The 23224-nt window shown below is 38.8% G+C and overlaps 1 protein-coding gene and 1 pseudogene across 2 annotated transcripts in view; one reads left to right on the top strand and one right to left on the bottom strand.

Moving 5' to 3' along the window:
* The window catches only part of LOC18429907 (sialyltransferase-like protein 2), a 29105-nt pseudogene extending 20234 nt beyond the window's left edge, over positions 1–8871 (top strand). The window contains exons 10-13 of the transcript XR_016058597.1: positions 7163–7317; positions 7415–7496; positions 7598–7704; positions 8240–8871. The product of XR_016058597.1 is annotated as a sialyltransferase-like protein 2 (transcript). The remainder of the gene's footprint in view (positions 1–7162; positions 7318–7414; positions 7497–7597; positions 7705–8239) is intronic.
* Positions 8872–10301: 1430 nt separating this feature from the next.
* LOC105420316 (transcription initiation factor TFIID subunit 10-like) lies at positions 10302–22870 on the bottom strand. The gene is made up of 6 exons (XM_011623511.3): positions 22630–22870; positions 22364–22428; positions 14740–14802; positions 11139–11196; positions 11012–11062; positions 10302–10656 (listed from the first exon to the last, which is right to left on the bottom strand). The coding sequence occupies exons 1-6, from the start codon at positions 22708–22710 to the stop codon at positions 10591–10593; spliced, it is 384 nt and encodes a 127-aa protein (XP_011621813.1). The 5' UTR covers positions 22711–22870; the 3' UTR covers positions 10302–10590.
* Between the last annotated feature and the right edge of the window lie 354 nt (positions 22871–23224).

Genomic DNA, 23224 nt, shown 5'->3' with positions numbered 1-23224 from the left:
ACCACGGAGGGAGGAATGTCGATTCCATGTAGGTTGAAACTCCCTGATATAAATCTTGATTTTAATTGGATTGTAACTCGATTCCAAAGAGGTAGTAATCTCAATTCCATTTGGGTTGAAACTCGATTCTATAAAGGTGGGAAAGCGGTTATGACATTAGGAATCTTCCAACCACCCTCAATTCTGAAATTTCGATTCCTAGATCGATTTGAAATCTCAAACGTTTCTAACAATTATGGGTTAGCTTATAGGTTGAAATTGTTACCCCAGAATTTAGGCTCCTAAAAATTCTACTAGATTAGGTTTACCTTACGGTATAAATCAATAATATGTGCTCCGACGAGAGGAACAAATTTGCTGGCCTTACCAAAATATGGCATTAGAGAAATTGTGGAACGTCCAACAAAATCAAATACTCATCAGAACAAGTAATAAAAGTGTAGTAAAATTCATATTATTAAGAGAAATTTACATACGGACTGGAAAAAAGATATGATATTACCGTAAGGTACGTGCTTTGGACAATATTGCATTGAGATCCCACTTTTTTTGAAACAAATTTATTTCAATTTTACTCCAAGTTTGATAATATAACATTCGAGACACCTAAAATAGGACATAAGTAATGTATTTGGGCAGTTTGAAAGTCCAACATTGGAACTGCCTAAAACATGTGTTTGGGTAGTTCAAAAGGCCAACTTTCCAACCACTAAAAATACAAAAAATAAAACTAATAATTTGGGGGGTTCAAAAATTGGATTTTCAAACTACCCAAAACTTAGTTTCTTTTGTGCATTTAAGTAGATCGAAAGTTGAACTTTTTTTAACTGCCCAATTACTTAGTTTTTTTCTGTTTAGATGTTTCGAGAGTTGAACTTTCAAGCCGCCCAAACAAATTTACGGGCGACTTTAGAACCGACCAAATACATTTTTTTGTGTTTTAGATGGTCTAAAAGTTAAACTCGCAAGTCAAGGGCAAAATGAGAATAAAAAAATCTCAAAAAATAGGAGTTCATCATAATATTTACCGAAACGTGGACCTTACAATAGTTTCACGTTTTTTTGCTACGTAAATTTATCTATTTTTAAAGAGACAGTATCAAGTTTGCTCAATTGTGAATGGTGATGGGGAGAGATTGGGACCCAAAAAATATCATAGAAGAGTTGGTGGAAGTCTCTCCCCTCCATCACCCTTCATCACTGACTATAGACAAACTTTCCATAGCATGGTGAATTGTAAATTTCTTTCCCATAACTGTTAATGTAAATGTGGAGTACTTTCCTTGGTATCACGACTTCCTCTAGTTCACATTACAAATTCCCGCCCCAAACGTGCTCTCTGTCTCTCGAATCAAATTCCGGTCCTAAGTCATCTATCTCCTATAAAACAAGCTCCGCTCTTTTACAGCGAAATAAAACTATCTCTCTCTCTTGCTCGTTGTAACTCTCTTGCTCGTTGTGACTCTATGAGTACTTCACCATGGCCTCTCGATCGTATTCATTCCATGGAGACTTCTCCATGGTCGTGCTACAACTACTTGAACTGTAGCTTTGCTTATTCTTCTGATCTCAAAGACCATCTCCAAAACCACCAACCCATTGAACCTCTCTCCCTAATTATCTCTTTTGCCACATGAACTGACCCCTAACCACCGTTGATACCCTTTCTTTATTCCTTTCTCTCTCTTCATACGAAGACAACCCCATCATCTCATCTCCACAATTCTCACTCTCCTTACCCCAATAAGACTCTCCCCCTCCATCTCTCTCTACATGTTCTGACAATCACGAGTAAGATTTCGGCAATTATATTCTAGATTTCGACCACTACATGCAAAATGCTAGCGAGCCCATTCAAAATTGTCGCTACCAAACAACTCAATATTCAAGCATTGGGTGTATCAAGATTCTCTAGATTCTAGCGACTATGCTCAAGATTTCAATAATGGTCACCTATTTATGCTTTGCAGTAAAAGTTTTGCTTCTAGCCAGGCCCTTGGTGGCCATATGACCGTCGATAAAGACATTCTCTCACAGATGAATTCAAAGAAAAAGAAGAGAGAGAGCAATGGAAGCAGATTTTATGAATGCAGGGTTTGTGGATTGCCTTTAAATCTTCCCTAGCATTGGGTGGTCATGTGGGAGCTCACTATCGTTGCTAAAGTCTGAAGCATCTACATCTAAGAAGAGCTCTCTTACCTCTTTGTAGATGTTGAAGAAGTTATTTCATGTTTCTTATTTCTTTGACGTTCATTATTTTGTTTTGTGTATTATATTGGTTGTTATTTATTTAATTTTGAGAAAATTACAAAAGGACACTTTTTCTACCTCTAAATTATCAAATGAGTACATTTTATGTTAAAAATTACGATAAGCACCCTTTCCTGGGCGAGACTTTTTGTTTTTAACAATTGCCCATCTGTTCGGCAATGACCACACTGGACAGTAGGAAATCGCACAAAGTATTTATGCTTCCCCCCTGTCCGGTGTAGGCATCACCAGACAATTGTGTCTTTTGGGTAGTAGATGCGTTGTCCGGCCATGGAAATGCCATATATAATGAACGGTTGTCTTCATGAGGGTGTACTGAAGGCTAGAAACCATTCCATGCTCGTTGCTTTTATCTTCTACGGTACCACAAAGCTAGTGAAAAAATGGCCCTTTGCTAGGCTAGTCTAGTATGAAGAAATAAAAATAGTAAAATATCTAAAGAGAGAACGCAAACAAAAATCAGGGTCCAAGATGGTTTCAAAGAGAGACCCAAAAATACAAAATCGAAGAAGAAAGGGGTTTTGCATTTTGTACGTGTTGTAGTGATCTAGAGAGAGAGAGAGAGCACGCTTGCCAAACATGTCGTCCTTGGCCTCCTCCTCTTTAACTGTGCAGCGGTTGTCGTCATTCAATGTTGAGTCATCATTAAATGCCTCATCAAAATCCCTCATTCTTCTTATTCTCCTTATTCATGATATTATGGCCAACCCTCATTCCTTTTTCTTCCGTCTTTTCGAGATAATAAATAGGTGGTCTTTCCCATTTCTTCACGTAGAACCGGCGACAACCCAAGGAAACCATGAGTTTAAAATTATACTAAGGAACACCAAATCATTGGTACTAAAATTGTGTTGGCATTGTGCATATGAGAGGGAGAGAGAGATAGAGAGAGAGAGAGAGAGAGAGAGAGATCTTTGTGCCCAAGAGCATCCGTTTCTGGAGGGTGGGAATGGGGAGGCTGAGAGCGAGATCGAGTTCCATCTGTTAACTGTTAACACCATGCAACAACAACAGCCAGAGAGAGAAAATCAACAAATGAAAGCCAGGTGGCAAGATCATTGGTTTCCTGAAATTTTCCAAGTTGCTAGCAATCGGGATGTTCAGCATTTCCATTGCGGGACAACGGATGTACCACCCAAAACACATGGCTATCCGGTGATGCCTATATTGGACATCAAAAAAGCATAAATATTTTACGAGGCTTCCCTACTGTCCGGTGTTGTCATTTCCAGATAGATAGGCACTTGCAGAAAAAAAAGCCCGCCCCTAGAGGGGGCGCTCAGGGTAATTTTTGTATAAAATATACTCATATGGTAACTTGGAGGTGGAAAACATGTCCATCATGTAATTTTCTCTATAAATTTTTTGATAGTTTAGGATGAGTCTTCTTGGTTTTGTGATGAAAGAAATTGTAAAGTATTAGTGTGATTTCTTCTTTGGGAACATGGTTACAAAACACTCATACCCACCTTTTTTTTTATTGGGTGGAAGCTTGGTTACAACCATACGTCAATCGCCATTCATCCATCTGATTGGGTGGTGATTACACTCATACCAACCTTTTTCTTGTAGTCATGTGTTACAAACTAATTAAATCAAAGAAAATTACCTATTACGCAAAGAGGAATACTTCAAGCATCAATGAAAAGCATAAGATTCATTACAATTTCAAATTGTAAATATTATCTGAGTCAGTAAAAAACACTCAAAAAATGAATAACTATGACAACACAAAAAGGAAAAGAAAATGTCGAAACAAATAACAAAAACAACAACCACATTAATCTCAACTTCTCTCTACGAAAACTATAAAAGTAAATTAATTTCAACATTTGTTACATGCTTCTAAGAAAATCACCGCTGATTTTTTATAATATCTTTCACTACAAAACCAAGAAGACTCATCCTAAAATATAAAAAAGATTAAATAAATAACAATAATAGAGTAAACAAAACAAAAATGAACATGAAAAAAACAAGAAACATGAAGTAGCTTCTTCATCATCTATAGAGTGGCAAGAGAGCTCTCAGATGAGAAATCTTCAACTTTAGCAACAATCAATAAGCTCCTATATAACCACCTAATGCTTGGAAGATTCAAGCCCAACTCACAGGTCCTATATTTGTAAAATTTGCTTCCATTGCTCTCTCTCTCTCTCTCTCTCTCTCTCTCTGTTTTCCTTGAATTCGTCTTTGAAAGACGTCTTTATAAGCAGTCATGTGGCCCCCTAGGACCTAGTTGGAAGCGAAATTCTTACTGCAAGGCATGCATTGGGGGCCATTACTGAAATCTTGAGCATGTTCGCTGGAATCTTGAGAATCTTGGGTATCACCATTGCAGAAATCCTAAAGTGTTTGGTTGCATTAATCTTGAATGGGCTCGTCAACATCTTGCATATGGTGGTCGAAATCTTAGGTACGGTCATCAGAATCTTGCTTATGGTTATCAGAACATGTAGAGAGAGGGAGGAGGAGAGTCTTATTGGGGTAAAAAGAGTGAGAATTCTGGAGATGAGATGAAAGATGGTAGGATTGTCTTGGTATGAAGAGAAAAAAGAATAAGGAAAGGAGATCAATGGTGGTGGGGATGGGTTCACATGGAGAAAGAGAGAGAATCAGGGAGGGAGGTCCAGTGGGTTTAAGGCTTTGGATATGTTCTTTGAGATCAAATTGAGCAAAGCTCTAGTTCAAATAGTAGTAGTATGGCCATGTGAAGTTTCCATAGAGTCATAGTGATTGGGAGGCCTTGGTGAAGTCCCCATGGAGTCATAGCGAGCGAGAGAGAGTTACAGCGAGCAAGAACGAGAGTTTTGTTTGGCTGTAAAAAATAGTAGTTTGTTTTATAGCCGAGATATTATTTAGGATGGAAACTAAGTTCAATAGAGAGAGAGCGGTGGTTTGGGATGGGAATTTGTAATGTAAATTCGATGAAATCCTTGCTACTAGGAAAGTACTTCAATTAACTGTTGTGGGGAAGAAAATTACATTTCACCTAGCTATGAAAACCTTACATATACTTGTCCAATAGTTTATTAACAGAGATTACGGGTGATAGAAGGGAGAGACCTTTACTAACTCCTTTATGATTTTTGTAGGTCCCACTCTTTCTCCATCATTGTTCACAATTAAGGAGACTTGATATGCTCTTAAAAAATAGAGAAATTTCTTTAGGAAAAAGACGTGTCACTATAAGTGGTGGTACGTAGTAAGGCCTAGTTTTTAGACTTTTTTATTTTGATTTTACCCTTGATTTACAAGTATAATTTTTGGACGACCCAAACATAGAAAAATGAAAAATGCAATTAGTTAGTTCAAAAGTGGCCCGTAAATTTATTTGGGCAGTTCGTGAGTTCAACTTTCGAAATGCCTTAAACGCAAAAAGACTAATGCATTTTGGCCATTCAAAAATCCAACTTCAATTTGCCTAAAATACATAAAAGAAACTAAGTGTTGGCGATTTGAAAGTTCAACTTCAAATACATCATTTTTCGTTTTTGTGTTTTGATGGTTGAAAAGTTGGACTTTCGAACTGCCCAAGCACATGATTCGGGCTGTTTGAATGTTGGACTTTCGTACGGCTCAAATACATACTTTTTGTTGTGTTTTGGGCATTGCAAAATTTATATTTCAAACTAAGGGTAAAATGCGAATAAATTTTCTTCAAAAAGGTAGGATCTCGGTGCACTATTGCCAAAATATAGACCTTGTGGTAATACTACATTGTTTGTCCAGTCTCTACCCAAAGTTCTCTTTAAAAATCTTACTATATTTTTATTTCTTGTTCGGATGGGTATTTGATTTTGTTTGTTCTGCCATTTCACTAATGCCACATTTTGGTAAGACGAGAAGATTTTGTTCTCCTACTGGGGCATACTTTCTGTTTATTCCCTTAGGTGAAACCCAATCTAGAAGAATATTAGGACCCTAAGTTTTGGGGATGTAACATTTTCAACCTATAAGCTAATTGTAATAAAAGAAGATTTTATTAAAATCAGCCTAATCTTCTTTTATAGGTTAATTTTCTTTTATTGAGATTATCATGTGTTGTCAATTTGGTGCTCTGCCAAGGCCCACTGTCTTAGCCATCCTTCAACACCATCTTGTCCAAGGTCTCATACTAATGTTTTTTGTGATGTCTTACATGTGTGTGCATGCACGAGCCTTACACTACACCAACCTTGCCTCCTACCAAATGTCGAACAGTGTAGGAGGTACTCCCTCATATAGGTTTGTCGTAAAAAATTGGACACCATGGAATATAGCTGAACAGCACCCCCGTCCCCCTCCCACCCCCTGGGGGAAGTAGTACAAGTCCTTGCAAGACTTGTGGGTCTTTTCTACTGTCTTGTCACCAAGGGAGGTTTTGAATGCCTTGCTTAACATGCATTCATGATGCCAATGTGTCAAAAGGTGCTCACCTTAGGTACCTAGGTGGAGCCTCAAGGCAATCCGGGGGCCTGGGTGCCTCATACAGGCCAAGACAAGCGTTCCCCCACACTGAGACTGAGGAAAAATCTTTGGAAAATCAAATCCAGAATTTTTGGATTTCATTCTTTGGGAAATATCACGAGAGGTTATTAAAGGATATCTTGGGTAATTTAAAAACTCAATATTCATTCAAAACATTGAGGATTGAAGATCGAGCAACAAAGGTGAATCATTTTTTGTTAAAGTTCTTAGCATCTGAGATCTTTCGTTAAATGTGAGATGTGACCTTTAAGTGATTCACATGTGTGAAATGTGATTCAACTTTTACCCAATCACTTTCAAACTTCTGATTTTAAGAGAAGAAAAGAAGAAGATGACCTTTAAGTGTTTCATGCGAGACCTCTAACTCTGGCTTGTGATAATTTACTTGCCTGCTTCACACTAATATTGTTGTCCTGTCTAGGAGGTTCCAATCCACAACCCAGTATATCTTATGCTGGGAACATTCTTTGGCTGAGCTGCAAAGGGCACTGGACTAAAGGCGCTTGAATTTGCTCTCTCAGTCTGTGACTCCGTTGATATGTATGGTTTTACTGTAGACCCTGGATACAAAGAATGGTAAGCAAGCACTCTTTAGCAGTTATATATATAATTTATGGTTTGGGCTTTGCTTGAAACAAGAGAAGCATTTCCCATCTGGTTGTTATTTATTCAGGACTAGATATTTTTCAGATTCCAGACAAGGGCACACTCCCCTACATGGAAGGGCATACTACCAGATGATGGAGTGTTCAGGGGTAAGCTCTCTCTTTAATGGTATACAACGAAGTTAAATTTGGTAAGTCTCCTTCCATTTTATACGTGGGAACGAGATCTTAAATTGTCCTCTCTGACGCAGCTTATCAAAATTCACTCCCCAATGAGAGCAGAGTTCAACCGCAATTTGGAGGGGCTCCCATGCAAAAGTACACTTTATGCTGCAAGAATTGCATCCGAGAAGGTTTTTTGGGGAAATATCTTCTCTGGAAATTTCCTTTTCTCTTTCTATCAATAAACAATAATTCTTTGACTTTTTGATCAAAATTATTCTTCATTTTCCATTTCTTTGATACACTGAATTGACTAGTCTGAACTTCATTTATTACATAGGAGGCAATAATTCCAATTAACATGGTGCTAGTTCCAGGCCACAAGCACAGTAACAAATATCACCATTTAAAGAACTTGCAAAAATATCTCAACTAGTGTTAATGAACAAATATTTTCCAAAATATTGCCAGATCTTCCTCCTATTTTAAATTCCCGAGTCTATCTCTAGAGAAAGTTGTGAGTGTTAAAAAAATGCTCGTTTTTGGAGTTTACATTTTTTCTACTGTCTTCCTGTCTTTTCCCAACGATTTATTAACAAACCCAAAATTTTAAACATTCCCAAGTAATTTTACCTTGCAAAGGAATTCCCTAGAATGATTTCTTTCACACTACAAAAATGGCCTTTTTTTTGGGTATTCACTACAAAAATGACTCAATTCTTAGTCTTGGGCAGGAGAGCTGGAGCTAGCATGGAAGACCCACTTGTAGCATGTTCAATCGTGAAGAGGCGTAGCGAAGATGAACCTTGAGGCTCTCAATCCTAAGAAAGGCAGCCTTGGATCACCACCAGTACTTTAAAGGTGCGATTATGCACCCATTGGAACATAGAGTTGGAAATGGAATGGTTTGCATCCTCCCCAAGGCTTAAAATGATTTCACATCAGCATGATCTGATGGTTGAGAAGCTTCAGCATCCCAGATGGCAGCAAGGATTAGGGTGGGGGTTTTCCCTGGTTTGAGTATGGTCCGGAACTGAAGTAGAACCTTGATGAGAAAAGATTTGATCAGTCAAGAGGTTCTTCCTATTTACTTTTCTTTCCGCTAATTTGGTGGCTATTTCATGAATTGGATTGGTGATGTCGACCCTTTTCTACCACCTAAAAGGCCCACGTCTTGATTTTTGTGTGAAATGATTAAATCATGGTGTTTTGCCCTTCATGGTAAGGGAAGGTCAGACTTTCAGGGTGGTCAGGGTTGGTATCAAATTTTGTGATTCATTCAGTTGTATGAAGATTTTGGTTCTGATGGTTGTTCTTATTAAATTAATTTTCCTTTTGAAATTCAATCATCAAGAATTATGAAGAATGCGGGTCTGGTGATGGTGGTCTTATTGGATTTTCGTTTTAATAGTTGAAGCGCCATTTTGAAGGGCCGCTCCATTGTAAATGGTATCATTGACTGCTATTGACCCCTTACAAAGGTGGCAGTTTAAATAAAATTAAAAAGGCATAACCAAACCCAGGCATACGTTTATCTTAGGTTTTGATTGGATTTATTTGTTTCAGTCGGCATTTGCCTTCTTCATGGTTTTGCCGTTGTGGTTTATACCGGACAATTTTGAGTCTAATGTTTTGAGACGGCACATGCAACAGTGGCAAAGCCAGAGGAGTATCATATATGTGGTGAAGCATGTATTAAATTGGTTTGTGTACTGAAATATCTCTCTCTCTCTACATGGACGTGGATGTATGTTTAAAATTAGGGAGATTTATTAAAATACCCATGAGAGGTGGACTATTTAACATTTTACAGATTTACAACGATTGTCTTTTGATAAACTATATCAGTAAAATGTTAAATAGTTCCCCTCATAAATATTTTGATAAATGTCCATTAAGATTGAAATAGCTAGTGGCACGAGGTTTTGTTGTAAGCTTAAATTGGAGTATTGTCAAATGTGCTCTGCATGGGGGCAGCGATGGCAAGATAAGTGGTGACAAGAGAACACCAAAAAGTAAGGACCCCGGTATACGGAAAGGTCATGAAGCTCCTCGCCGAAAGAATAAAAGGTGTGACTAGGGGGTTCACAAACAAGAATTACAGCAAAATAGATAAGATCAAAGTGCCAAAGAGGGCATTAAAGAAGATATCTTTCATGAACAGTTTACTTATTGTAACATGATTGAGGCAGGTTTGTAAAAGTATTAAAGAAAAATAGAAAGAGGCGGTAAAGCCAAACACAACAGAGAAACGCTAGGAAAGGGGTTAGGGTTGTGGAGGTAGCATCCCTACTACATTGTGGTCTCCAGTTCTACTACCGATATTACCCCACTAACACTTTATAAAATGTAACTCCTAATCTAATGAAAAACCAGCTAGGGCTGTCTTCCCCATTGAATTACCCAAAAAAAAAAAAAAACTCTATCGAGAATATTATAAGTTCCATAAACAGCAAAATAAAGCAAAAAACAGAACTAGGATAAACCTAGGAGAAATAAAGATGCAGAGCAGTACAGAGAATGGGCAAGAATGGAGAGAGAGAGAGAGAGATCTAGGCACATTTCTGGGAACCAAACATGTGGATAGTCGAATTTTGGGCTATTTTCCTAAATAGCAGCGACAACATATTTCCATTTCAGGATGCGTATTTTTAGTCATTTTTACAAAATCCCAGCCGCATAAGTCAATTTCTTGATACTCAAAAACTTCTAAAGGAATCACTTCATTAAATTTGAAGTATCACGCGAATCAACCATAAAATTTCGTTAGGAAGAAGTTGAGGAAAGTTACAGTAAGCATAATACATGGATCTCATTGCTCAATTTGAAAAGTTTCCAGATGTTTTACACACAAAATGTGCTCACTCTCTTTAGTATGATACATGTAATCGAAACAACAAACTAAAAAATGGACTAATAAACGTAAACCCCGAGTATTGTATGACGTAACAGCGATCCATTTCTAAACAGAACAAGTATACAGAGCTCGTTTCTACTATCCTTTGTATCTTTTCTATTTTCTTTTTTGGATTTACTTGGAATTGTCTCGTAAAACTGAATTTGTGCACTAATCATCCCTAGCTTAAGGTTCCATTCCAGTCGATGGGTTCTCAGCAAAATATTCTTGGCGCTTCATATTCACCCCATACTGTAAACACATAAAATAATCATCAGAGTTAACGATTTTGAGAAACAATTCTTCCATCATTAGTAGTAGAAATAAATAAGTTTTTCTCGTCATCCGCCAAAAAATTTAAGAAATGCAAGGGCATATATATGCTCAGCAATAAATCAAGAGAACAGGTTGCAGTTGACTGGCAAGGCCATTTAAAAAGGGTAAACCATAGAGACACCTGATATTTTTATGTATTCATGTTATGTCGTAGCATATGATACTAATCAGATCAGTATCAGACCAAGCCAAACCATTCTTATGGAAGCAATGCCTAGTATAAAATATTATTCAAACATTGCTAGAAGATCATTCCATGGAGGGTACTTACTTCATGTAATGCCTTAGAGAGATCATCGTTTGTCAAAATGAGGCGCTTATCCTGATCATTATTACCAGCATTAGTAGAACTACAACACACAATAGATAACTTGCACATAATTTACAATTCACAGTACCTTTTGCAGTTTATCTCTCTTATCCTTAACAACTGCTGATTGCCTAGCCTTGCACAGCCTGTTACAGAACATAAATATTAGACAAAAAAAATTTCTAAAACTGATAAGAGCAACATGGTGTGAAACCCATTCAAAGAACCCACACCAAATTCTTTACGAGCACCTATGTTATATGTGGCGTGTGAGCAATATATAAAGTATCGGCAAATAACCTGCCTATCATCTCTCGCAATTCATCCTAGGGCTTTCAATCAGTTTTTCAGTCAATAGTTGATTTTCAAAGGAGCTTATGAGGTCAGCTCCATTTCCTATTTTCAGCATGTGGACGTCACAAGCTTTTTCAAAATCCTCTCAACACAAGCGAAGTCCCTCTGAATCTTGTGCAGTGGGACTTGGGCAACGAATGGACAAGAGAGTGCTAGTTGAACACTTGCAATTAAGGCCTATTGCATAAGAAGAGCATCATCACAATGATACAATAGAACCTCCATAAATTAATTTACTTGGGAGGAAACTCTGTCGATTAACTTGGGTTATTAATTTTAATAAATTGTAAAGAACAAGTTAGAACCAACTAGTAAGCATTTTCTAAGTAAGGAAGAAAACTACATAAGACCTGACACACTGCCAACTGAAAAATTTTCATTGTTGAAGTGGTATGACACATAACTCCAGAATATTTTCGTCTTTTGGAAGTCGCAAAACTACATCAAATAGGAATAGTTTCCCAAAATATGGGGTCATATGGAGGAAGGTGAGTTCTTTGGGTAAAGAGGTTTCCTAGGTTTCATTTGGTTGAAAGGTGAGTTCTGTCACATTAGGTCATGCCCCAATATACTCGCGGACGATCTCAAGTGAACCCCATAAAAGTGGGAGTTTCGACCTGTATTCCACTTCTTTCTCATTTCCTGTATTATACAACATGTTTCACTTTATTGGTCCTTGACACAAGCATGTGGTAACGAAAGCCGTCATTTTAGTAACTTTCACATATGTCCTCTCCTATGAAAGTAGTACATTGGTCCAACAAATATGGAATACCAAAGGCAACCTATAAACTATCTATAGGTGATATATAGCAAAAAGCTTCATCTTTAAATTTTACATTTATTGCAATTTTGAAAGTGTGTGGAAATTTTACTTAAGTTTGAGATCCTTGTGCAACCATTCCACTGGATACAGTTGAGGGTAACCATTGTCAGAACCCTTCATCTTGAGTTGCACCTTTGGGCAGCAATATTTTCCATGCACCAATAGTATCAAAGAGGATCCTCTGCAAGAGATGGTGTGGATTCATGATGGTGACATGACCCACACAAGGACTGTTTGATCAATGGGTTGAGGACAAGTGGTTTTTAGCAAAAGATTGAAGCCTTAAAAGATCTTGGTCCTGGTGTAAGTAGCTGTTTTTTCAGAATTTTCACACAATCTAGAGGTCATAGGATGTGAATCACAACCAATTTTTGATAAATATCTGGATGGAGATTCGGCCGACCCCAATTAATTGGGAAAAGGCTAGATGATGATGATCATCTGGATGGAGATTCAGATGTTGCAGAAAATCCTATTTTATATCATAAGGGAATTTTGAAATTTGGGAACTCAAAACATTGGCAAGAGAAAAACATTCAAAGGGCATGTGTAAGGGAGTTCGTCATTGAGACATTGAGAACACAAGAAAAAGAGACATGGGGCTCTTGGGTGCCTTCAATTTGTGTGCTTTCAAAACAGACATGTATCATGCAGCTGGTTGGGGTTGGATGTGAGTAATGGGGGCAATGTCTTCCTCGTTTGCTGCGCAAGGCCAGACCTGCTTAAAGAATTTGTAATAAACAACTATTAAAGGCGGTATGGACTACCACGGTCGCATGTGTGATAAAGGACAGCAGTAATGTCCTAGCTACTGCAGCAGAGTACAGGGTGTATACACAGCAGCAGCGCTGTATAAAGCACTGCAGTAGGTGTAGTGTGAATCACGCCCTGAAGTAGACCTATTATTTCCATCTGCAAGTAAGTGACACCTGCAAGTAATGCATGGCCTCTCTCTCTCTCTCTCTCTCTCTCTCTCCCCATTTGACCGGTCTTCTTTTCACACATCTCAAGACTATAACCATGAGTTTTTGGAGATAAACCAGACCTGAAACCAGAGACAAAACAAAAAACTCATAGACAATCCAAAACTCATCTTTCTTCTTCCACTCTCTTTCCTAAGAACACTTGGTCATCAATTATCAAAGTGCCCCCTTCTCTCTTTTCAAAGTGTGTGTTACTCCCATGTCAAACAAAGGGCTTGTGCTCCCAATTAGCAATGTATTTTCCTTTCTCAAAGCAATGTTCTTTAAGTGTGTTTCCTCCATTGAGAGAAGTGACAAACTGGCATGTTATTGTAGTATCTTGGATTCTCTGTAGAATTGAGAGCTAGAGAGAACAATAGTGCTTTATTGGGCGATTGTATCGGAGGGCTGATTTGCCAAACACCCCGTTGTATATTGCGCTACCAAGTGGTGGGTGTCAATAACACTAAAATAATGTCTCCATTATTGTTCATCCTAGTCCAAAGAAGAAGCACTTCTTGAAGTTTGTTGAAGCCTTATTTTCTTCAAAATCAAGTTTAAAGGACACCAAAACCAACACCGACATCCATATTTTCTAAGCCATATATAAGGGACTATAATTGAAACTTCGTAGCATCCATGCCCACAACAACCCCAGTTTTGTATTCTACACTTCTTGACTGGCTACAAGATGGAGATTATCAACTACCCCCCAGAAAATCCAACACATAAATATGCAATACACTAATGACCAATTTGTCTGAATCCACTATCACTGAGTCATGACACATAGCCAATAGAAGTAGCCCATCCTTTCACTTCTAATCAACATGATGGGAAAACTTTCCACTCCAGAGAAATTATTAAATTGGATTTTGGAGAGGGAATAAAGCACCAGGTGTTGTAGCATCTGCCTTCTACAAATAGGCTCAATAAACTAGCATGTAACATGGTCGGTTTTACCAAGTATATATGGGTGTGCTGTGTTCAAACAAGCCCCAAGCTCACCCATCAAGGGGAATCATCAGAGAAGTTTCTAATTTTTCAAAATGTACCAAACAAATAAGTGCCCAAATACATGAATGACAAGCAAGCCATACAATTGGCGTAAATGATAGGTGAATTTTGTTGCATGCCACACAATAAACTTATCCTAAATAATGCAAAAAAAAGATCACCAGTTTGAAATGCCCAAAGTAAATGGAAGCACCACTAGTAACTTCCACTACTTTAAAGTACAATACAACACAGCTTGTTACTATCCAGCAGCATAGATATAAAGAAATGATAATGTTGGCTAAAAACTGTGTGAGGTCAAGAAGGCACCAAATACTAGCCTACAGAACATTAAAACAACTTAGCAATATGTTACTTCGAAAAAAATCAACTAACATAGTGGGTAGAATAATCATATTTTTTTTCTCATAACTCACAATTCCACATTTCCTTTATGTATACTCGAAATGATAAGAATCGGCCAAGATGCATGAAGAAAAAAAAAAATTGGCTGTTAAAAGAACACTCAAGTATGGGAAGATGAAGCATACTGAAGAGCATCATTCGCAATTTCTGCAATGAATTTTTGGGTTGCGAGTGCCACCAATCTAGTTCTGCAATCAAAGCTAGCAAGAGCAATGTAAGTTCCTGTAGGATATGAATTGGAAAGCCAGTAAGGTATTACAGATCAATTTCAACAGAACCTTTATACAAAAAAAGACAGAACAAATTCTCGTTATCTCAAACTCATATGTGCATATTTTAAATAAAAATAGAAAATTATAACATGACAGACGATATGGTAATTCTATTTTATTTTTCTGGTTTGTTTATCTTCTTCAACCCGTCTTCCCTACATCAGCTTGTCCTTAGAAATGGTTTTTATGTGAAAGAGAAGAGAAGCCAAACACATGAAAGATAATATAAGATTTTCATCACAAAGGAAAAGAAAGCACTTCCAAACACTATCTTCAATTAATCATACTTCAAAAGTTATCTAAAACAATAACCACCCACACATAAGGGCAATCTGGTATGACTCAGTAACTACCAACCAATACTTGAAGTCTTACTGATGCATTAAAGAAAATAGAAATCTACTTATTTATTTAGTTATACATGATAAGTGTGTTGACTACCATTTGACCAATAATTGATAGGCTCTAGTGTTTTTTTATTAAAATAATATCCAAATCCAGCTTTTTGTCCTCGTCATAAAAACACTTGCACTCTTGTTTTACATAGCCATGGGAGGATGACTGGCACCACAGCACATGACATTTTTTTTTAAAGGAAATTTTATTAAAATATGCAGAACAAAATTCGTGTAGCCAACTCCAAATAGTTGGGATAAGGCTCAGATGATGATGATGATGAGGGACATTTGTGAAAATACAGCTCACATTTTAATTATTTAACATGTTATGCTTTACTACTATTCCAAGTCAAAATCATGTGCATTTTGATGGGTATTTTGAAATTAATTTAGAGTATATGGGTTCAAATGTTAAATTGTTAATCTATTCTTGAAGATGTTGGCTTTTATATTAAGTAGTAAAGCGAGATGCACAAAAAATGAGGCAACCCAAAACATGGGTGCCATGTTTAAAAACTCACTTTAGGGGCCCAAAAAATGCTCTACAGCAAGAACAGAAAAAAGTAGATACAAAAAAGGGGGACTAAGTGCTAAACAAATCGCCAAAAATCTCCATGGTGGAGCTGACGATGCTCCCTCCCTAGCTAAATCGTCGGCTACTGCATTGGCTTCCCTTAAAATATGCCCCCATGAGACGCACGTAGTCCTGCAAATCAGTGAAATCTCATAAAAAATATGGTCAAATCTCCAAGGGCAGAATGCAGAGCCAGAAGCCCAGGCGATGAGATTTCTAGATTCCCTTTGACTACCAAATCGGAACTCCAGCTAGGATTGAATTTTTTTAGCCCTCCAAGAGAGGGAGAGCCTACACTAAAGTGGAATCAGCAGAGACAATGGGGAGGGAAAGGATAGAAAAAGGCTGCCGTCGTTGGTTCTGAAGATGCCCAGGTTGCTGAGCGAGCAACCATCGAAATTCAGCTTAGTTTGGCCGGGTTCCGATGGTCTCCACAGGGATGCCCGTGTGATCCTGATGGGTCTCAGTCTCAAAAGATGCTGCCAATTGAGGTGGAGGTCAGAAAACGAGAAATCTCTAAATAACTTTTGGTTTTTGGGCCAGAAGGGAGACCAAAGTTATGACTATGCCAAACAATATAACCACTGTGGCTCTCTCCCCCCCTAAAGATTACGTTGTTCCTTTCTAACCAAATTACCTGTAGAGTGGCAGCCATTGAGGCCCTCTGGAGCAGATTGCCTGAACTGGGTCAAGAGGACCTAAGGCAGGCAGCAAAGAGGTGAGGGACCGATTGAGGGGTCACCCACGACAAATGAACAGTTGAAGGTTGCTCCATAGGGCTCTTGCGATGTGGCAGTGGATGAAGAGATGTGCACTGGTATCTTCAGCCTCCAAATGCATCAGGCATCTATCGGGTAATGGGAGACCCCTTCTTTGGATATGATCAATGGTCAAGTTTGTTTCATAAAGAGCAATCCAGCAAAAGACCTGACTCTTGGGTGGAATGAAAGAGAACAAGGCTTTAGCCACGATCGAGGGGAGGCTGATGGTTGGGTTAGTGGCAAGTTGATAAAGCGAAAAAAGGAGGGCATGGAAAATATTCGAGACGCAGCTGGTACCCATACGATCTTGTCAGCCCCATCAAGAAGGAGGAACACTGAGTGGAGGAGTGCTGCTATTGCCACAAACTCCTCCACTTCATGATCTGCAATGGGCCTTCTGAAGTTAGGACTCCAAGATCTAACTGAACCCAACCTTGGAAAGTTATCAGCCATACAAGAATGGTTATCACGAGCGAGGAGGAAAAGGTTGGGGAACTTTTCCCTTAGCAGGTAATGATGAGGCAGATGCCTTAGCAAGGGAGGGAGCTAGTCTCAACTCTCCCCAGGGGAATTCCGACCCCCCTAGCACTCATCCCTTCTTTTTTGGTTCTGTTGTAGAGTCCCATGTACCTTCAAAGGTCTTTGTACAGGGCAACCTGTTAAGGGGAGTGCCTAAATTTTGTAATACACTCTCTTGTATCTTTTGTTTTTCAGAATAATAATCTCTATTGTATCTTTATATTCTATTAATACAAAGTCAACTTTATCAAAAAAAAAAAAAAACTGGTCCCTTAGCAGGGTATGACCTATCCAAAGGTTGGACCAGAACATCACCCTATTGCCCCCTCTCGGACAATAACAAATATGTTGTAAAAAGAGGTTGAATCTAATGTTGCCACTGTTCCTGCACATTGGGAGCCAGGCTTCAAATCAATGGCAATATTTGTGGCAAATGACCTTCCTCCACAGTTGATTGGGGTTGTGTGGCATAGTGCCACCACCACTTGCCCAAGAGTGCAATGTTATTTGATCTGAGGCTACGAATGCCCAGTCCACCTTGGGCTTTAGGCATGCACACCTTAGTCCAAGAGATGAGATGGTACCTGTGGCCTCCTTCTCCCGACCAAAGGAAATCCCACATCAGCTTCTCTAATTGAGCAGCTACTGAGGCTGGCATATGGAACATGGACGTCTGAAAGATAGGAGTGTAAGAAAGGGTGGCCTTGATGAGGGTGAGTCTGCCAGCCGAGGAAAGGAACCTTCCTTTCCAGCCTACGAGCGTCCGATTGAACTTGTCGATGATATGACTCCATTGATTGAGTCTAGGCATGGCGAGGCACAATGGGAGTCCCAAGTAAGTGGAAGGTAGGTCGTCGACCGAACAAGCCCACCTTTCAACCAAACTATGAACCAAGTGGTCATCAGCACACAACCCCATCATCTTAAACTTAGCCAAGTTCACCCTAAAGCCAGCAGCCATTTCAAAGCTTTTGAGGAAAAGGAGGAGGTAGTCGACCTGTTGCGAGGAGGCATCGTAGAAAAGAAGAATGTCATCTACGTATTGGAGGTGGGATATGACAAGTCCTTGGCGACTAGTTTGGAAGCCTCTGAGAAGGCCAGCTTGGTAAAACCTAGAAATGAAAGTACTGAAGACCTCGGCCACGATGGCGAAGATGAAAGGCGACGAAGGATCACCCTGACGAAGGCCCCTGGATGCCGAGAAGAATCCTTTGGGAGATCCACTAATGAACACCAAAAAGATGGGATTAGAGATACATCCATGGATCAACTTCCTCCATTGGAATCCGAAATCCATTTCTCATGAGGGTCTCATCAAGGATGTTCCAGTCTACATGATCGCATGCTTTCTCCCAGTAATGCTTAATGACTAGATGGCGGGCTTTTGAGAGATGATGGGAGCGAATAAACTCGGGGTCAATGAGGGCCCCATCAAGGATCTGGCAATCCTTAACGAAAGCCCCCTGTGTAAGTGAGATAACCCAGCCTAGAACACATGAGATAACGTGTATTTTGATAAATTTCCCTTTTTAATGAAAGTAACAATGTTATATTATGTAATCTTAAATTAAAGATTACAAGTTGATGTGACACCTTGAAAGATGACTATGACTTTCAATAAAACATTTGAGCTGAACATGTAAATGTATTAATATATGACACATCTAAGGAAACCAATGGTAGTATGCCATGTGTAAGACCGGCAGCTCCCCCAACTAAAAGTTTAAGCCCCTGCTCCTTCGGCTAAACCATGGCATGGAGGGTATTCGAGTCTTAACATGTACATGCCAATCTAGGCTTCTACCACCTGTATGGACACAATAGCTAGGATTAAGGTTCTAAAAGCCCAAAAGGCCCCTTTGAGTCTCCTAAGGCAGGTCAAGGGGTAGGATACTCCAAGAAATGAAAATGGATGGCTGCCAAGCAATAGATTGCAGTTACTCCGATATCTGGAAGGGATGATTTAGTTGATGGCAGTATGATTTCAGTTGTTAGGGAAGAATACAAAATTATGTTGAACAGCATAGGCAAAGGTTGTCTATCAGAAGCAAGACTGAAAATGGAGCAATCTAGGAGTGGAGAGTTTGACATTGAGTGCTCTGGGTTTCCCCATGAGTTGTGTTGTTTCTCTTTATGAAGGTTGGGTTTCTCATAATAGTCATAGACATTTTGTATAATGCCCATTAATATAAGAAATGGATACAGCCATCTATGTTTCAGATACCATTTCCCCTTGAGCTTCAGCTTAGTGGTACACATCCTGGTCTGGGTGAGAGGGATTAAGAATTCGAAATTCAAACCCTTGAAGTTTCTCCCAACAAACCAAACAAACTGGAGTACATTTTTCTTTGAACACAAGCCCCAGCTTCCAATGCCCGCCTCTGACCTACCCCCCAGAAAAAAAATGTTTTGAGCTAGGAATTTGTATTGGCATCTAGTGGATAACACTGATAAAAGTGCAAGTTTACCTAGCAAAGAAAAAAGTGACAATACGGTTCAATCTCTCCCTCATCCCAAACTTAAATCACGTTTATCAGTCTACAATAAAATCGATGCTTTCATGATGGGATTGCAGGTATGATAACAAAGGGACATGTATAACACTAATTGGTCTCTTTTAGACAGTAGGCAACTATGATTCTCTGCATTACCGGTGCAGCTTCATGTATACAGTTTCCCCATCATGGTTATCTTTCAAAAATACAAAACAACAAAGTGATTTTACCTCACATCAAGTCTAATTCCCAATGAAATCATTGTGATTAATTTTCCATAGTGTAAATACACAACTCCACTAATCAAGTAAAAAAGGGACTAGTTCACTGTCGTCTGCTCTACACTTAATTGAAGAGGAAACACTTTGTACATGGATAACCTGGTGTGTCAAGAGCTCCTAGCTTAAATATAGTATACATTACTTGTATAAAAATGTGTAAAGAAGAAGTTGATCCATGACATAATTTACTCAGGCAAGCATGTAATATCCATTAAACACTACCAATTGTGATGCTGCATTCAATATAATTTTGATGTATTTTGGATACTTCAGAATGTTTTGGTGTTGACCAATTATTGAATGCATTATGCATGACTGATTTCCTAACAATATCCACCATCAAATGGGAAAGAAAAATAATGAACAAACATTTTATTTTCAGCCAACAAGCAAAGTAACATAACCAAATGAACCAACATTTTATTTTCAGCCAACAAGCAAAGTAACATAACCATATGAACCAACATTTAATTTTCTGTCAACAAGCAAAGTAACATAACCACTTTCTAATCCTTTTCTAAACCAACAATCTAAAGATGAGAAGGGCCACTATGATTAGGTTCAAACAAGCAGGAGAGGTAAAAGGATCACAATAAGAGAGAGAGAGAGAGAGACATATGTTAAGAGAGATGGAAAAGAGCTCGAAAAGGAGAGATAAGGAAGCAAATCTAGAGAGTGATACGCTAAAAAAATAAAGAGTTTTAACATGTTCCTGCTCCTACCCCATGAATCTAGCTTTATGGGGAGAAACTAGGAGGAGGGAGAAGAATGTAAAGGCTAGAGTGAAAAGAAAGAGAAATGAGCCTTTTAGGAAGTCTTAATGGAAAGAGAAACAACACAAATTGAATTTCATGGTATAGCTAAACCCCTCCACTCCATTTCAGACTCTCTTATCTCCCTCATTTCCTTATGGGCTTCTACCATTCCATTCTTCTGTCACATCCCTATTTCTAATCCTAGAGGAAGTTGGCACAGTCCGCCGGTATCTCAATCCCCTACACCCACTATCAGAACCATCTGGCGTCTATCCCCACAGGTAATCCTCAAACTTAACACAGATGGTGCATCCTTTGGCAACCTCGGCTCCTCTAGACATGAAAGTACCCTGGCCTATTCCAACGGCTTATTCCTCTCTTTCTCAAGGACCCTTGGTACAGCCGATACCACCAATGCCGAGGTCATGACCCTGTTGGAAGGACTTAAAAAGACCACCCATTTCAACACACATTACTCAGCTATACAGGTCAAATGTGACTCCAGCAATGTTACCAGGTGGGCATCCAACCTCGCTCCACCACCCTGACTGCTGACATCTATCTTTCAATCTATTTCCTTTATTTGCAGTGACCAGCCACCTATAACTTTTAAGCACATTCTCAGGGGGACCAATTCACCTGCAAACTGCCTTGCCAAGGAAGGAGCCTGCAACACAACACCTTTCCCACCCTCTTATTTTTACAAGAGGTGCATCATCCCTCCCCCCTCCCCTCCCCCTCTCTCTCTCTGCTCTTCCCCCTAGTGTGTAAAAGAAAAGAGGGATTAAAAAAAAGGAAGAAAAAAAAAAAAAAGCCTCAAGCATTTCATCATCTCCCCTCACTTTGCTCTACCTCTCCCTCACCCTCACCCTCCCTTCTTCTGGGGTTTCTTGTTTATATTTTTCTCCCCTGTCGCTTATTTTGTTCACTATCCCTTCTCTCTCTCTATTCTCCCAGCCCATGCTTCACCGTTGCATCTTTTCTTTTTGCACCTTTCCTTACTTTGCCCTATCACACACCTCTTTACTCAACCCCCTTGTAACCCCTACTCTACCCCTTCCCCTCCTCTACCTCTCCTCAAATTTCCCTTCTCTTCTTGCCACCACTCCTGGATACATCGACCATTCTTCGCTCTCTTTCCCTCATCCTTTACTCCTCTTGCAGCTAGCAGGCTAGTCTCCAAGGGATATCTCCTACTCGGAAGGTCATAACAGGATTTCAGTGCTCAATCAAACCCTGGCAGTTCACGATCGCTACCTCGACAGTGGATCTCGAATAGCAAAATAGGACCACATCGCCCACTTTTTGCCTCAGGCCAGGACTCTCCCCACCTCTTTTGTACGCTCTACATATCTATGTTTATGTTTCTAGATCCCATTTTGACTCTCTTTTAATATGTTAACTCAATTTTTTTTGTTCTTTCTTTTTAAGTTTATTCTTTCCCCCTGTACTCTGACCACCCATTTTGTGGGCTGCCATTTTTACCACACTTTGTGGTTTTGTACATTTTTTCTCTATTCAAACCAGTTTTGAAAAAAAAAAAAATCATCTCAGTCAGTGATCCATAATCTCCATTTTTTCGCAATCCAAATTCTGTGATTAATCTCGAAATTGGGTGACAGAAACACATGAAAAGTATTACCTCATGGTTTCAAATTATTTTAAACACTGAAAAGCAAAGTGGGGGAACTTACACTCGAATGTCTGGGCACTGGAAACCACTCTTTCCAAGATAATGCTCCGCCAATTCGTCCGGTATCTGCAATACACCCAAAAAAAAACACGATTTCAGAGGGATGAATGCAATTTAATCTAGGTTTCAGAGAGAGAGCCAGAGAGAGAGAAGAAGAGAGATTACAGAAATGAAATAATACAGAGATTAAAGAAACGAAATAATACAGAGACGTTTTTAAGTGAGATAGAAAATGAAATTGAAGTTAGAATAGAGAGAGAGAGATACAGTGGGGGTGTAATCCATGAGAGAGGAGAGGAATTCAATGAGAGCTGCCTCATCGTCGTGGTTTGGATCCGAAGAATTCATAACTCCGATAACTAATAACAAAACAGAGCCTGCGTTTTTATATGGGCCCTACCCAAGCTCCAACTATTTATATGTTTACTTACTGATGATGATGTATGCCATATCCTTCGCCTTCCAACACTCGTCCCCCATGAGTGTTCGCAAAAAGGAACCCGAACCGTTAACTTGACAGCCTAGAAGCGGTTTAACCTGTAAACCGATAGATTCAATCGTTCTAATCGAGCAAATCTCGAGCAGTCAAAAACATATTGAAAAAAATACAAAACAACAAAAGATAAACACATTGCTGTTGAAAATTAATTAAAAAAAAATTTTGATTACTAACCCATTTTATATTTTTTAATTACTATTTTAAATTTTAAAAAAAAATATGAAAAGTGAGTGTTAATGACCAAAACAATTTTAATTTTTACCATAATTTAAATAATATTTAAAAATACATTACACATCAAATTCCTTATTTTTGAAAAATTTATATACATTTTCTTGAATTTTTTTTTTAAAAATACCAGTC

Source organism: Amborella trichopoda, chromosome 6, assembly GCF_054954075.1.
Source record: "Amborella trichopoda isolate Santa Cruz 75 chromosome 6, AtrichopodaSantaCruz75HAP2 v2.0, whole genome shotgun sequence".
Classification (NCBI taxonomy): Eukaryota; Viridiplantae; Streptophyta; class Magnoliopsida; order Amborellales; family Amborellaceae; genus Amborella; species Amborella trichopoda.
Note: the sequence above shows the minus strand (reverse complement) of the source record. Positions and strands in the feature narration are given on the sequence as shown.